The sequence below is a fragment of the Calidris pugnax genome, unplaced genomic scaffold (assembly GCF_001431845.1).
Source record: "Calidris pugnax isolate Ruff unplaced genomic scaffold, ASM143184v1 scaffold20, whole genome shotgun sequence".
In the NCBI taxonomy this organism is placed as follows: Eukaryota; Metazoa; Chordata; class Aves; order Charadriiformes; family Scolopacidae; genus Calidris; species Calidris pugnax.
Genome location: NW_015094510.1, coordinates 13,148,621 through 13,162,380, shown reverse-complemented (window position 1 = coordinate 13,162,380; position 13,760 = coordinate 13,148,621). Strand labels below are relative to the sequence as shown.

Genomic DNA, 13,760 nt, shown 5'->3' with positions numbered 1-13,760 from the left:
CTCTTGAGAATTAGCTCTGAAACACGCCTAGGGCCAAGACTGCAAGTAGCCAGAATTCCTGAGGAGCACTACGCAGCCAGTGTGCTTCTCCAACAACCCTGAACCAGTTCCAAAACTTTCCAGAACAGCAGAAGCCCTAGCAGTAATGACCCCCACTTGCCAAGGCTCACAGCTTTCCTTTACAAGCACCAGAGCTCATCTGTGTGTTTTATCCACAATGGGTATTGAAAATCATCCGGCGGAGTCAAGTAAATATGAACATTTCTTTCAAAAATAAATAGCACCGGGCTCCCGCCGCGATTCTATGGCTTGGTTTTGTGATAACGTTTGCTAAAATCTGCCTTTTCATCTCAAGCTGGCAGAGGGATCCCACCCTGCCTCACCGCAGGCATGTTTGCACGGAGAGGTGCAGCTGTGTCTGAAACACATCTGCTGGCTCAGCACATCTCGCCCCGATCCAGTCATACCAACCAGCTGCGTCCAGGCTGGGACATCCTGCTGGGAGAGGTCCCATTTTTCTCCTGCACCATATTGCATTATTGCATCCAAAAGGTTTCTGGATCAGATCTGGCCCATGGTCACCAGCTCTCGTTGTCAGAGGGATTCACGCCCACTGGTTTGTGTCAGACCTACCCCAACCACGGCATTAGATGCGTCAGAGACTTCTAACTTCTCAGTTCTTCTTGCTTGTTACTGGCCCTACTTCAGTATGTTGCCTCAGCATGCTCTCTGCTGGTAACATCACATTCTCCACCGACTTGCAATGGAGCCCCTTGCCCAAGGCCTGTTTTTCCAATATTGTAGGTTTTTCTGAGGTTCCTATTCCAAGATTTCACTATTTAGGATGTGAGAGAAGAATATAATTTAAATTTTAATTTAGAAAAAAAAACAAGCACCGGAAAAAAGAGGACTTTATCCCTTTCATCTGTGGGAATGCAGCTGCACATTCTCTACCCACAAGTTTTGTACCATTATCTCCACTGTTTCACCTCCGCCTCCTACTGAAGTGGTCTTAGTGTAGATGTAGCACCTAGCACCTTCTTGCCTGAGCTCTGGCATCCTTTTCAGAGCATGGTAGGCGATAAAAGAGACGGAAGGGCTCAGGCATCCCGTCTGCATTAGAGTTGTATTAACTGGTGGAGCAGTGCCAGAGCAGTGATGGTGGGAAACCTGGCAGACCAATGTAGGCTAGAGGCTGAGCCTACTCTCCTGTCAAACGCTTGTGTGGCTGATGGAGGAGTGGTGTGTCACCAGCAGAACACATGCAGAGCATTGCCCAAGAAGCTGGCAGTCACCAAGGGGTGATGGCACTTTGTCAGCCTGGAAAAGGAAAGGCGAAAGGTAACAAACAGCACTCCCCGGGTGCCCAGGACATGACATTAGCGTACAGAGCAGTTTTTCAGACCTGAGCATGCTCTTCTGACCTCATATTCAGATGAGTAACTCAGCCAAACTCAATATGACTGCTCACATGAGGTGAATTTCTATAATGAAGAATTGGCAGAATCAGGAAATGTCTCTTTTGGTTGCACCGCGATGCAGAAATGCCTGACTCTGGTGCTTGGCTGGAAGCAGCCCTCTCAGATCATTCCTACCAGCCATCCTCACAGCGAGGTGGTTTCACAGGACGGTTATTTTTCCAGTGAAGGGAAAACATGTAGCATCCATTGGAAATGCATCACCCTGCTGTCAGGATAAATTGCAGACTTTCCGAGGGTATTGAAAGATGAGCATCAGTGAATTGAACCAGGACACCTGATGAGTTTGCAGTCCCCAGCTCTCCTTTGCACTGCTTTATCAGGGATTGCCACCCCCTTCCCTCTCCGTCAGGAGCAGTTTAGAGGCTTGAGCAGCAGTTCCTGAACTGGTGCCATTTACTGCCCTGCATAATAGGGTACGCAGAGACCATGACCAGCTTACCTCAATTGTCAGATTGGAAACTGTGAGAAGCCGGGAGCTGAATCACACTCAGTTTAACTGTTGCTGCCACACAGCAAAAACATGATGGAGGTAACCTAGCTGCCTAGAGTGGTAGTCCGCCAATGCTTCTTGAGTCAGACATCTAATTGAAACACAACAGTGTTCCATTTCACCTGGATTCTAGGACTGTAGACATCCAGGATCACAGCTGTATCATCGACAGCTACATCAACCCCAGCTTCTTTGACAAGAAACAAGGAATGCAGAGGAAAGTTCTGTTTACTGCTCCCCATCTGCCCCCACCCCAGATATCTACTCTGAGTTAAGTTAGAATAAAGGCATGACTCTTCAGAGATTTACCTAAAGGGTGAATGGTTCTGGACACTTCATTTAAGTATGCGACCTGCTCTAGTGGGAGGTGTCCCTGCCCAGGGCAGGGGGGTTGGAACTCGATGATCCTTAAGGTCCCTTCCAACTCTAACCCTTCTATGATTCTATACAAAGCTCCATGGCTTACAGGCTCAGGAGAGCTGCAGTGTTTCCTCCTCTCTGTGTTTGCTCAGTCACAGGATGAATGACTACGTATTTCACTGTGGCTCAAGGCTTGAGTTAGGACATTCTTTAACTGTCATGGGAATTATTTTTACAATCCTAAATCCTGGATTTTTGCCGAAAAACTAATTCAGGAGGGAACAAAAAAAAAAAGAAAAGTTTTGTTTAAGATCATATATTAGGAATTGGCAGTGTTTCCTTAGTTCTTCCTGCCACTGGTTAAATGAAACAGCTGTTCTTCACCTCCTTTTCCGTCATACCCAGGAGCCATGTCAGTTATTTAGATGCTTCCTCAGGAAGGAAACGTACGGTAGCACTTTGGCATCTTAAACAGCTCAAAATATATCATTCAAAAGTAATCATTAGCAAAACACTATTTAGCTAGTGGCAACTTGCAAATATTGTAAAGTTTAAATTAATAGCAACAAGAATGGGAAATGAAATCGTTTATTATTCTTGAGAGCTAATTCTGTGCACTTTTTATGTCTTGAAACTACTTTCTAATCTTATTATTTAAAAAATAATGACCCCGTCTTACTATTTTCTTTGGGTTTTTTGCCAACCTATCAAGCCTTAAGTATGTTGGTTTCAAAATGGTTTGAGCAAAAACTCATTAGAATTATATGCTCCATCTGTTTTTCTCATTGGAAGCTTTATAAAATGCTCCTTCAAATAAATCAAAGATAACTGCGTGAAATACTCAAGTAATGTGCTTGTTTTGTTCTGTTTTGTTTCTTGTTTACTCTTCGCAGTTAAAAAGCGCCAAGGAATTAGCAGAAATCAATGGGCATGATGAATCTCAGGCAAATGTAGGTACAACTATCTATGTGTATATATATATGTATGCATGCGTATGCTCTCAAATTTACTATTTATGTCTTAAAGCTGATAGAATGGCTGAATGATTTGCCCATCAGGTTGGAAGAGCCTGCTTTTTTTTCTTTATTTCTTTTTTTCCTGAAGCCACAGGTTCAAATCCCAGCAAACTTCATTTCGAGGTAGATAAATTGGGTTCCATGCAATTTACTTTGTAGGATTTATTTGGATGAGACTTTTAACAGCCAGTGTCCTACTTGCTGCATGTGGGTGTTAAAGATACCATGGAAACGACTGCAAAAGAAATACTTTGCCTTAGTGTCCTGTCCAGGATTACTCAGGTTACACCGTTTGTCTCTGTGGCTGCCACCTTGCAGCTGAGCAAGTCCGGCTGTATTTCAGTTCTGAGGGAAGTGATTTGTATACACGCATAATTTGGAAACAGTTAATTTGCACAAGAGGACTAAATTAATTCATTGAGCCATTATTTTGTCCAAAATCGTTAAAGGACTTGTTAAGGTCGTGGTTTTTAAAACCTGCTGCCAAAAAAAAATATGCTTCTGTTGCTCCCTTAATGATTGCAGTCAAAACAGCAATTTGGATAAGGGGAGAGAGAAAAAAAGGAGAACTTACCTACTATGTTTGTCTTCCAAACCATGCAGCTTTGTGCTTTGTCATAAACATATGAAAATTAAAACTGATTATATGCGGAATCTTCCTCCTCGCCAAGAGAACTAGCGACAGCCTGAACACTAATATATTTTAACATCTATTTTAGTCTAATGGCACAGCCAGGAAAGCAGTTTTATTTTCAGCCTGAATGGAAGGCTGGAGTTTTCAGAACAGCTTTGTGATAAGGGAATGTCGTCCTCTCTTTTTTAATCCTTTCCCGAATCTCATTCATTGTGGTCTGTTTCCGCAGTGAAGTCGATAGAGCCTCATAGCTCTCAGCCTTTGGACAGGAGACATTCAATATTGTCTGATAGCTCCAACAAATCTGCAGTTGCAGTCTGTCTGCACAGCGTCTCGTCACCCCTTAGAAAGATTCTGTTTGCAAACCAAAATAAAGACATTAATCCACTCGTGATCTTGAAATGCTCACATTTGCTGCCTAAAAAACTTGTCTTTGTACAACAGCTGGTTGCAGGAACATGCTTCCTCTCCAAAAACGTGGATGAAACAACGTTTTGCAAGATGAAAGTGTTTTAAAGGAAAATTACCTAAATGCTTCAACTTTTATCATTCTGGCTCATATGTAACTGGATAAAACTGAAGAGCCTGAAATTTTTATATAATATAAAGGTTGAAAATAGCATTAAAATGAACCATTTCAATTGCGTAAAGAGGGTGTTTCAGTACACCATCCCAAGATATATAAAACAAAATATTTCAGAATCTTTGGTTAATGGTAAATTTTTCAAAATGTATTGTTTTGTTCCAGTTTGTAATTGCAGGAATTGTTTAAATGCCTGAATTTTCCATAGGATAGAAACTCTATTTTCTGCCCCTCTTTGCCATGAGCTCTTCCCATGATGATCTCATAGCAATATTAGACTCCTAAGAAAAGAAGTCAATACCTAAATTGATGGTGAAAAGGAAAACCAGACAGCTACAATTACTGAGTCACAGTTGCAGACATGTATTCAACAATTAGGCCACCATGAAATCAGAGGAGGCAGAGCAGCACAAATGGAGAACAGAGAAACAGAGGGAAAGAATGGACGTTAAAGCATTTGCAACAGTAATGAACTTTGTAAAACGGAAGTTGAGGTACCTTTTAAACAGTTGTCATTTATATCAAATATGTAGTGCTCAAGTGTTGTGCCTTGCAGGCTGTCTCTCCACATCTATTCTCAGCAGACTTTATGGTTCTTGCCCTTGGCCAGTGTGCAAAACGGAGATGATCAAAGAGAAAAAGGCTTGGTGGCTCCTACGTGGTTGTTAGTGAACTGTGATGCATATAATGGGATTAGGACATATTTGTTACCGTTGACAGGTTGAATTCAGCAAATGAAATACCTTTACATGCAGAGCAATAAGTGGGAGGTGTTGGTAAGGAAAAATGGCAACGTATGTCTATACACCGAACGCACAATCTAATCTTCACGCTATGGCATATTTAGATAACTTACTCCAGAAAATCACACCCTTAGAAAGGACAGTAGAAACTTCAGGCATGCCCCATACACATGAAGAAAGCCCATACTCTAATCTTAAAAAGATTATTTTCTGCAGTCCTCAGGCTTTCTGCTGATGGCACTGCTCTGCATCATGTTTTACATTAGAGAATATTGTTTCTTAAAATAAAACCTGGAAATATTTTTCTTAGAAGATACAGATGAAAATATATACTTAAACCTATCCTGATGTGTCTTCTACATTTCCATTATGTGAGACCATCCTGAAAGGGAAACAAGGATCTGGACACCTTTGGAAAAAGAAAAGCATCCCTCTTGAAATGTGCCCCACCTATAAATGGACCAATCTTCACTTTTTTTCTGTTGCTTTTTGCAGGGGAATTGAGGACAGTTAGCTAAGAGACTGGAGCAATTGCAATGTTACCTTCCCTGCCATGGCAGTTCACCCACAAATCTGGGGGGGGGGAAAGCAGAAATTTTAGTGTATCGCCAGTACATCTGTTATTTCCAGAAAGCAAAACCATCTTACAAGGCTCTGTAAACAGTCATAAGGGTGTTTCATGAGTGACTTGCCAGGTACATGCAGTAATATTTGTTATGGCTGTTGACATTTCCCAGCTATACTTTATGGCAGGAAAGGCCAAAATGTCAGGCTCAAGCAGTACATAGAACCCAGGATCGTGGTCTGGTGTTAACAGAGACTTCAACATCCAGGACTGCCAGAGGTTCTGTCACTGACCATTCATTTCCTTCAGCCCTGTGGTTAGGAAAAGATTGCTTCCTGCTTCTAATCTGACCTCCTTTTAATTTCCTCTTCATTGCTGCATATAAAGATGTTTAATTCACATGTCTATCTTAACTAAAGAAAAAATAATGGCCAATGGACAATTATAATTTCAGATATAAACCTCTTCCAGGAAGTTGGGACCTGATTAATCCCAACATGAAAAAAACCTTGCTTGGGAAGTGTGCTCGAGTAGAGAACATTCTGCAAACTGAAAATGCTAATCACATGTTTTGTGGCTAAGTCTATAAAGGCAATTTATTCTTCCACTTCTTCTGTAAGTTCAGTGGCTTTCTGTGGAGCCTCTTGTATATAGACTAATTCTGTATTTTGATCAAAGGTCTCCTTTTGCTCACTGGTGAGTCCAGTATACATAGGGCACTGCATGCAAATACAGTTATATAGTCTTGGTGAATATATCCCTGGTTTTGGTGTGGGGAGGTTAAAATCCATGGTATCCCTCTACTCTATTATTAATGGAGAAAATGAGATTTTTTTACACAAGTCTCATTTTAGAAGTTCTCTTTGATCTTCTTCCATCAGTTTGGCACTCTCCCTTGACAGCTATCTGCCTTAGATAGTTCCTGTGAGTACCTCCTACCCTTTGTAGAAGTGCCACAAAAGGGTAGTCAGGAGTATCAGTCCTTCAGGTTCAGACCAAAGTAAGAGATGGGTCGTGGTTGGAGAAGCACTTTGAATGACCAGATTGCAATTGCACGATAAAGTCCTGACTCAGTTGAAGTCAATAATTAGATTCCTGTCAGGTTAAAAAGCCAGGATTTCACCAAAAGACTTTTAGGGTTACTTCATTATCACCCTGGCATAATAGAATGAATATATTTCAGAGGGTGAAACTGGTTTCACCACAAGTTTATTTACCAGCTTTTTGTTCTGTTTGAATAAAGTAATGACTTTGACCTCATTCTCCAGCAGCTTGGACACAGTATTCTGTGGGTTTTTCTCCAGACATTAAATCAATAATATTAAGTAGGGATGCATTTTTCCATTTGAATGCCTGAAGCTGTTACCAGAGCATTTCTCAAGTTCAACCAAGCATCTTACATTTGATGTTGATTCTTCCTTTAATTTTTCCCCTCTGTCTCTGCTTTTCAAGCAGTTACCAGATGATCCCTGACTCTGAGGAGGAGTATACCCAGGATGAAATATTTCAACCATTTTACTAAATTGCTCACTTCATGCTACACTGAGACTGATGTCATTCCTGACTACAACCTAGTCTTCTCTTTTCACGTAGCATGGTTAATCACTGATTATCCTCAGGACCAGAGAAAATGGTCTGAAGTTGCAGCAGGGGAGGTTTAGATTAGATATCAGGAAGAATTACTTGACTGAGAGAGTGGGCAGGCACTGGAACAGCCTGCCCAGGGAGGTGGTGGAGTCACCAACCCTGGAGGTATTTAGGAAACATGTAGATGTGGCACTTCAGGACATGCTCTAGTGCTGGAGATTGTTGGGTTGGGTGTTTTGTTTTGTGTTTGGTTGGGAGTTTTTTTGTGGGTTTTTTTTTGGGGGGGTTATGGTTGGACTCGGTGATCTCAGAGATCCCTTCTAACCATAAAGATTCTGTGATTCTGTGATCTTTGTTTGGTGATGACACCAAGCTGTGTGTGGCAGTCCACACACTGGAGGGAAGGGATGCCATCCAGAGGGACAGTCTTGAGAGCAAAACTCATGAAGTTCAACAAGACCAAGTGCAAGGATCTGCATGTGAGTTGGGGCAATCCCAAGCACCAATACAAGCTGGGCAGAAAATGGATTGAGACCAGCCCTGAGGAGAAGGACTTAGGGATGTTGGTTGATGAGAAGCTCAGCATTGGTTGATGGCTGTTGGTTGATGACCCAGCAATGTGCGCTCACAGCCCAGAAAGCCAACTGCATCCTGGGCTGCATAAAAAGAAGCTTGGCCAGCAGGCTGAGGGAGATGATTCTGCCCTTCTACTCTGCTCTGGTGAGACCCTCATCTGGAGTACTGCACCCAGCTCTGGAGTCTCCAGCATAAGAATGACATGGACTTGTTAGAGCAAGTCCAAAGGAGGGCCATGGAGATGATCAAAGGGAAAGGGCTGGAGCACCTCTCCTATGAAGACAGGCTGCAAGAGCTGGGAGTGTAGTGATAGGATGCCATAGGATGGGGCACCTCCATGCTGTGTAGACTGCCTCACCTCAAACCAAGGGAGATGAAAAGGGCCCTTGAACACAGGGAGAAGAGGGGGAGCTAGAAGAGTGCAAGGCCTGCTCTAATAGTCCCAGTGGTTAGGGACTACAGGATGGAAGTTGGTCATCAATGAGATTAAGATCCCAAGTGACTGCTGATGCTTTTGCTTCAATTCCTTGTAAATGCCACTGCCGTTTTCTGGCTACCCCACTCCTCAAAAGGCTTGCTCTTCTTAGAACAACACAGGCTTGTGATAAAAAATGTGCTCTACCTGGCTAATATAATAGCAGTTTGGGCCTGAAGTTATAGACCAGAAAACCCCAGTGCAGGGCCTGCAGACATCAGGAAATGCGTGTTCCTTTTCTGTCTGAGCTTCCGGGGCTCCTGGAGTTCATAAGCTGTGAATCTCAGCCTCAGCAAGCTGATGTGAGTCAGCGACTATCTGCCTCGGCTTGGCTGGGGTCTTCTGGCCTTGTAGCGGGCATTTCTGGAGCACAGAGGAGCAGGGGGGTGCTGCAAAAAGTGAGGTGATGACAGCTGGGTGTGTTTGAGGGTAGGGAGAGCGTGCTGGCAGCCTTTCTGTACCTGAGAGATCAAAGGGTTACATCCCTTGTAGGGGATGTCAGAAGATGGGGGTTGCTTCTCTCCTCTACCTGAGAAGGTTCAAAGCTGCATTTGCCAAAGAGAGCATGAGCCACTTGCACTCACCAGCCCCTCTGTTTTAACTGCTCCCCTTTGGATGATTGTATTTGGTCAACTAATTAATTTGACAAGTGCAGCTAATTGTCTAAAGAGAAGAAGCAAAAGTAGTGGTGCAGTGCAAGGATGAGGGTACTCCCTTGGGGGGAGAGAGATGTGGGGTTTGGCTTCCCATCATGAGTGTGTTACATTGTTTGAAGAAGGTGCAAGAAAGCTGCACCCCAACTGGAGAGAGGTGTAAAGCCCCTAGGGACTACAGAGACCCATTTACTGTCTGTATTCAGGTTCTTCTGTCCTGGTGGGACCAGGACCACCGGGCAGAGGAGTGGCTGAGCCTCTTTCTACTTCCTGCCTTTTCCATTCCAGGCGTTTATTTGTAGCCTTTCCATCACTCATTTCCTTCAGTTTAAGGCATGTGGAGTATGATAAATGTGACGGTTCGCAGATCAGCAGCTTTTCTACTTACCAGGACAGGCATGAGGAATGACCACCTCATGAATTCAATACCGCGAGGCCTGAAAAATAACAGGAGTTTAACTGGCTGTTTAGGACCACGTTATCAAGGAGCCTGCTCAGCCTTCAGCAAGTTCTTACACACTGACAGATCAAGTCCCCCTGAGTTCCGCCCTTAGCCACTCCAGCCCTGGTTCAGCATGTTAGAGGACAGCAATAGCGTTTCATTAGCAAGGTGCAGATCTCTCTGCTGGCCGAATCACAGTCTCTGCAGTTTCAGCCATGATCTAACCCTGTGGGGAGCAAATAGCTACAGCAGGCGTGAGGAATATTCTGACACGGAGTGCGGTAACTGGAGCAGATCTGGGCTATAGCAATAACCCCTTTGTTAATGTGCGGCAAGAAATCACACCACTTCCCCTGTCCCTAATTAAAAGTGTCAGAGTGGCATCATAACTTGTTTTTTGATTGGAATGAATTCTCATCATCTGAGGGAGGAGAAGAGAGAACTCTGAGACACAATGATAAAACCCATTCAGCCACCCACTCAGCGAATCACAAAAGTTTTTTGACTTTAGATTTCATACGAGTTCCACAGAGAGACAGTTCTTCAATGCCCAGAGCTACCTGACATTTTAATAATATCTGATCATTATGTACAGCCTTTTATCCCACAGCATTTTCCCCGAGTGTTTATACTGCACACGTATACAGGAGTCATCCACTCATTTCTTCTGAGGAATAACATCCAGCCTTATGCATATGCAGCTGTGTGCCAAACCCACACAGTGTGGAAGGCAGATTGGCTTGTCAGAGCACTCAGGCTCCCCCACAACCACTTGAAGGATGATGGGCCACCTCTGCTTCAGCCACAAGGTTGCTACTTTAGTCCCTGGGGATTGTACACCACATTCACTCTCCCTCCGACCTGCTAAGTTCCTTCAAGGAATAGACAGCAAAAAAAGTGGCAGAAGCGAGGAAGGAACTTCAGTATCCCCAGGAGACACTCTTCTTGGGAGAAGAGTTCATCATCCTAATCAAGATCTAAGCTGAAGGAGTGAGAGCTCCAAAATGTTTGTTTCAAGTGCTTTTCATATATTCAAATGTGGAGATTCCTGTGAATATGGGGGTTGCCCTGGGTTTTCATATACCTAAAATGAATATCTTTCAAATACAAATCCGTACTGAAAACTGTGCACTCTCATAAAACATCTAAGGTTGGGCTTTTTCACCCCAATTACTTCCTTTTATTTCAACAAAGACATTTTCAAAACAATTCTACACATCCCAGCAGGGCAACATATTGTCTTTTTTTTCCTCTGTTTAAAATTTTTTTAGAAGTACATCATTCTCAAGGAGATTGCTAGAGCAATATTTGCGTTAAAGACCATTTAAAAGGGCTTTTGCAAGTTGTCAATCTCAAGTAAACACCAAGTATCCCCACTTACAATGACTTCGGCCGAGCTGGGGGGCAGGCGATGGTTTCGTTCAGCCAGGCGTTGGTTTGCTGCAATTCCCTAACACAAAGTGTGCAAAATGGCAATTACCTTTTCCTTTGCAAAACAACCACCTTCACATCACATAAAACATCTGTGTTAAGTCATCAGGAACCTACACATAAATCCAACTTTAGAAAATGAAGCAACCTGATCATCAAATAAGCGTGAAGTAACTTTCATATTAGTCATCCGTATTTTGCATATGTACATTCCCATAAAATAGATGTGCTCAAATACAATGAGAACAATATGAAGAGATAGTTTCAATGAGAAAAGCATTTTCAGATTATTGTTAGTTGCCTAAACTCAGCAGGTGAAAGTTATAATAGTAAAAGCTTTGTAATGAAAAAGTTAAAAGCGTCTCTCTGGCAAATGGATCGGAAAAATAGGATGTCAAGAGCACCATAATACAATTAATCTTTACTCCTGAAAACAATTCTATCATTTAGGATAAATCAGACAAACTAATCTTAGATGTATAGAGGTATGTTTGGAGTACTTCATTTGCAAGGTCTTATATTTGCTGTTCTAATTGTTTGTCATTGTCGTTCCTATAATTTTAATGCCAGATAATTTTTCAACCCAGATGTCAACTGCTTATTTGTTAATACTAGTGCACTCTTAAATTTACAGTTCTAGTAAATTCTCTATTAGTGTACTTTAAAAGTAAATTTCTACATTAATGTACTTTAAAAGTATTTACAATGTGCTGTGGCTGACAAAATCAACACTGGTTTCTTGCATAACACAAAGTAAGTTATCAAGTTTAGGCTTGATCTGAATGAAAAGGTGACACCTGGTCTGTATCTTTTCTAATGATAGACCAGTCACAAGCAAAAGCTGTTACAGCATTCACCAGCAGTGTAGCATATGGCAAATACGTACTTCTGCATCACTAGGTAGATAGGAGAAGGGTCCTCTGAGACCCTGGGAAAAAGACACTGAAAATCAAGGGGGTTTTTGCTGTGTTGCTGACCTCGTGCTAATTCTAAAAGTAGCGCAGGCTGCTGGTGTGAGCTCTGGTTTTGGGCAGATGGTTGGATGCCTTAGTCCTTGCCTTATTCTTTTTATACGTAATGCAACACTGTAATTTGCTACTGTAAGCTGAATTATCCCAGTGCACATAGAAAAGGCCAAGAGACCTCTATACATAGAGTGTGTCAGCAAGACCACCTGACTTAATGTCAGACACCTCACTGATATCAACTCTCAGGCTGTGAGGATCCAGAACTGTGGAAAATACAATATTTTTAGGGGGTAGTTAATTACCTCGCACAAGATCAATTCATTTGATTCATTTGCAGCAACAAAAGAATTATATTAATCAAAGATTATGAGCACTTTTCCAGTCATTAAAGTATTTTTGCAGGAGTAGTCAGCAGAGAGTCAGAAACAGCCCCTGTAAGAGGACAAGCTGAAAAAAAAGCTGCATAACACACATGGTGTTCCTGGAGGATTCTGAGTTACTTTCAGAGTTAGAATCATAGAATGACAGTTTTTTTATGGTTGGAAGAGACCTTTAAGATCATCAAGTCCAGTTGTTAACCCAGCACTGCCAAGCTACTGCTAAAGCAAGTCCCACAGTGCTACATATGCATGTCTTTTAAGTACCTCCAGTGACGGCGACTCAGACACTTCCCTGGGCAGCCTATTTCAGTGCTTGACAACCCTTTCAGTGAAGAAATTTTTCCTAATATCCAGTCAAGGTTCAACCTGAGTTCAGACACTCAATCAAATTTCCACAGGCCACATCACAGCACAGTGCCGTAGCAGCCTGTGAAGAGGAACAAGCTCCATTAAAGGAAGAATTAGAGCCATTTGGCCCACACCAAGCATTGCTGCTGTCAGGAGTTGCTGAATCCTGCAGCCTGACAGGGGCACATAGCTCCATGTGACCAACCTGCAGTGAGGATGAGTACGTATTCCCCACAGGCCCCACAGTAACTGGCCTTTGACTCTCAGTCTATCCTGTAGCCAGCCTGTGCCTCGTGCACATGCCTACACACAAACAGGTCTTTTAGTCATTCCCAGACCCCATGATGTCCCCATTTGCTGGCTTGGACACCCTGGTCCCTCCAGTAGGTCATGGGCAGGCTCTCTCCTGGATCCATCCCAGACCTATGGCCACTTCAATACGTGGCTTCCTTATTGTTCTACTGAGTGGCTGGTCTGGCTTGATGCTCACCAGTGATCACAGAACAGCCTATGCACACCATCTGGTCTTTCTAACTGCAGCACTCCAGACACTTGGCCCTCTGACAGCTGGTCCCACCTCAGTCGCTGTGCTCGGACCCCCATGCACACAGAGAGAGTCCTTCAACCAGGGAAAGAGTTAGTAATTGAGTTTAATGAGTGTAATGCACTGATCAGAGCATGGCATGTGCACACAAGTGTACTGACCAGCAACCTGTTTACATACAGCCAGTCCCTTTTTTCTCCTCCCCAAACCACCATGATCCCTCCCTTTTCCTGCCTTTTGTTTCTCTGCTAAGGACCCTCAACTACGTCCTGTACAATCCCAAGATGCTCTTCCCCTACATCCTATAACAAGTCCCATACCCCTATAGGCAATGCCCCCCTCAGTCTGTAAGATGATCCAGAGAGCATTTCCATTGACTGATCTTGATAGGTTTTGATCCCTGGGGCTGACACTCTCCCTTAACAGCCCTGGGAGTAGCTGGGTTGGGGGATTATTTTTTCTCTGATTAGGTTATTGGGTTTTC

General features: G+C 43.1%; 1 protein-coding gene across 3 annotated transcripts in view; it reads left to right on the top strand.

Annotated features, from left to right (window-relative positions):
- The window catches only part of ENOX1 (ecto-NOX disulfide-thiol exchanger 1), a 299,113-nt gene that overhangs the window by 271,614 nt on the left and 13,739 nt on the right, over positions 1 to 13,760 (top strand). For all 3 annotated transcript variants that reach the window (XM_014966053.1, XM_014966054.1, XM_014966052.1), the window contains one exon: positions 3,225 to 3,281. In XM_014966053.1, the coding sequence (XP_014821539.1) occupies positions 3,225 to 3,281 (57 nt within the window). The remainder of the gene's footprint in view (positions 1 to 3,224; positions 3,282 to 13,760) is intronic.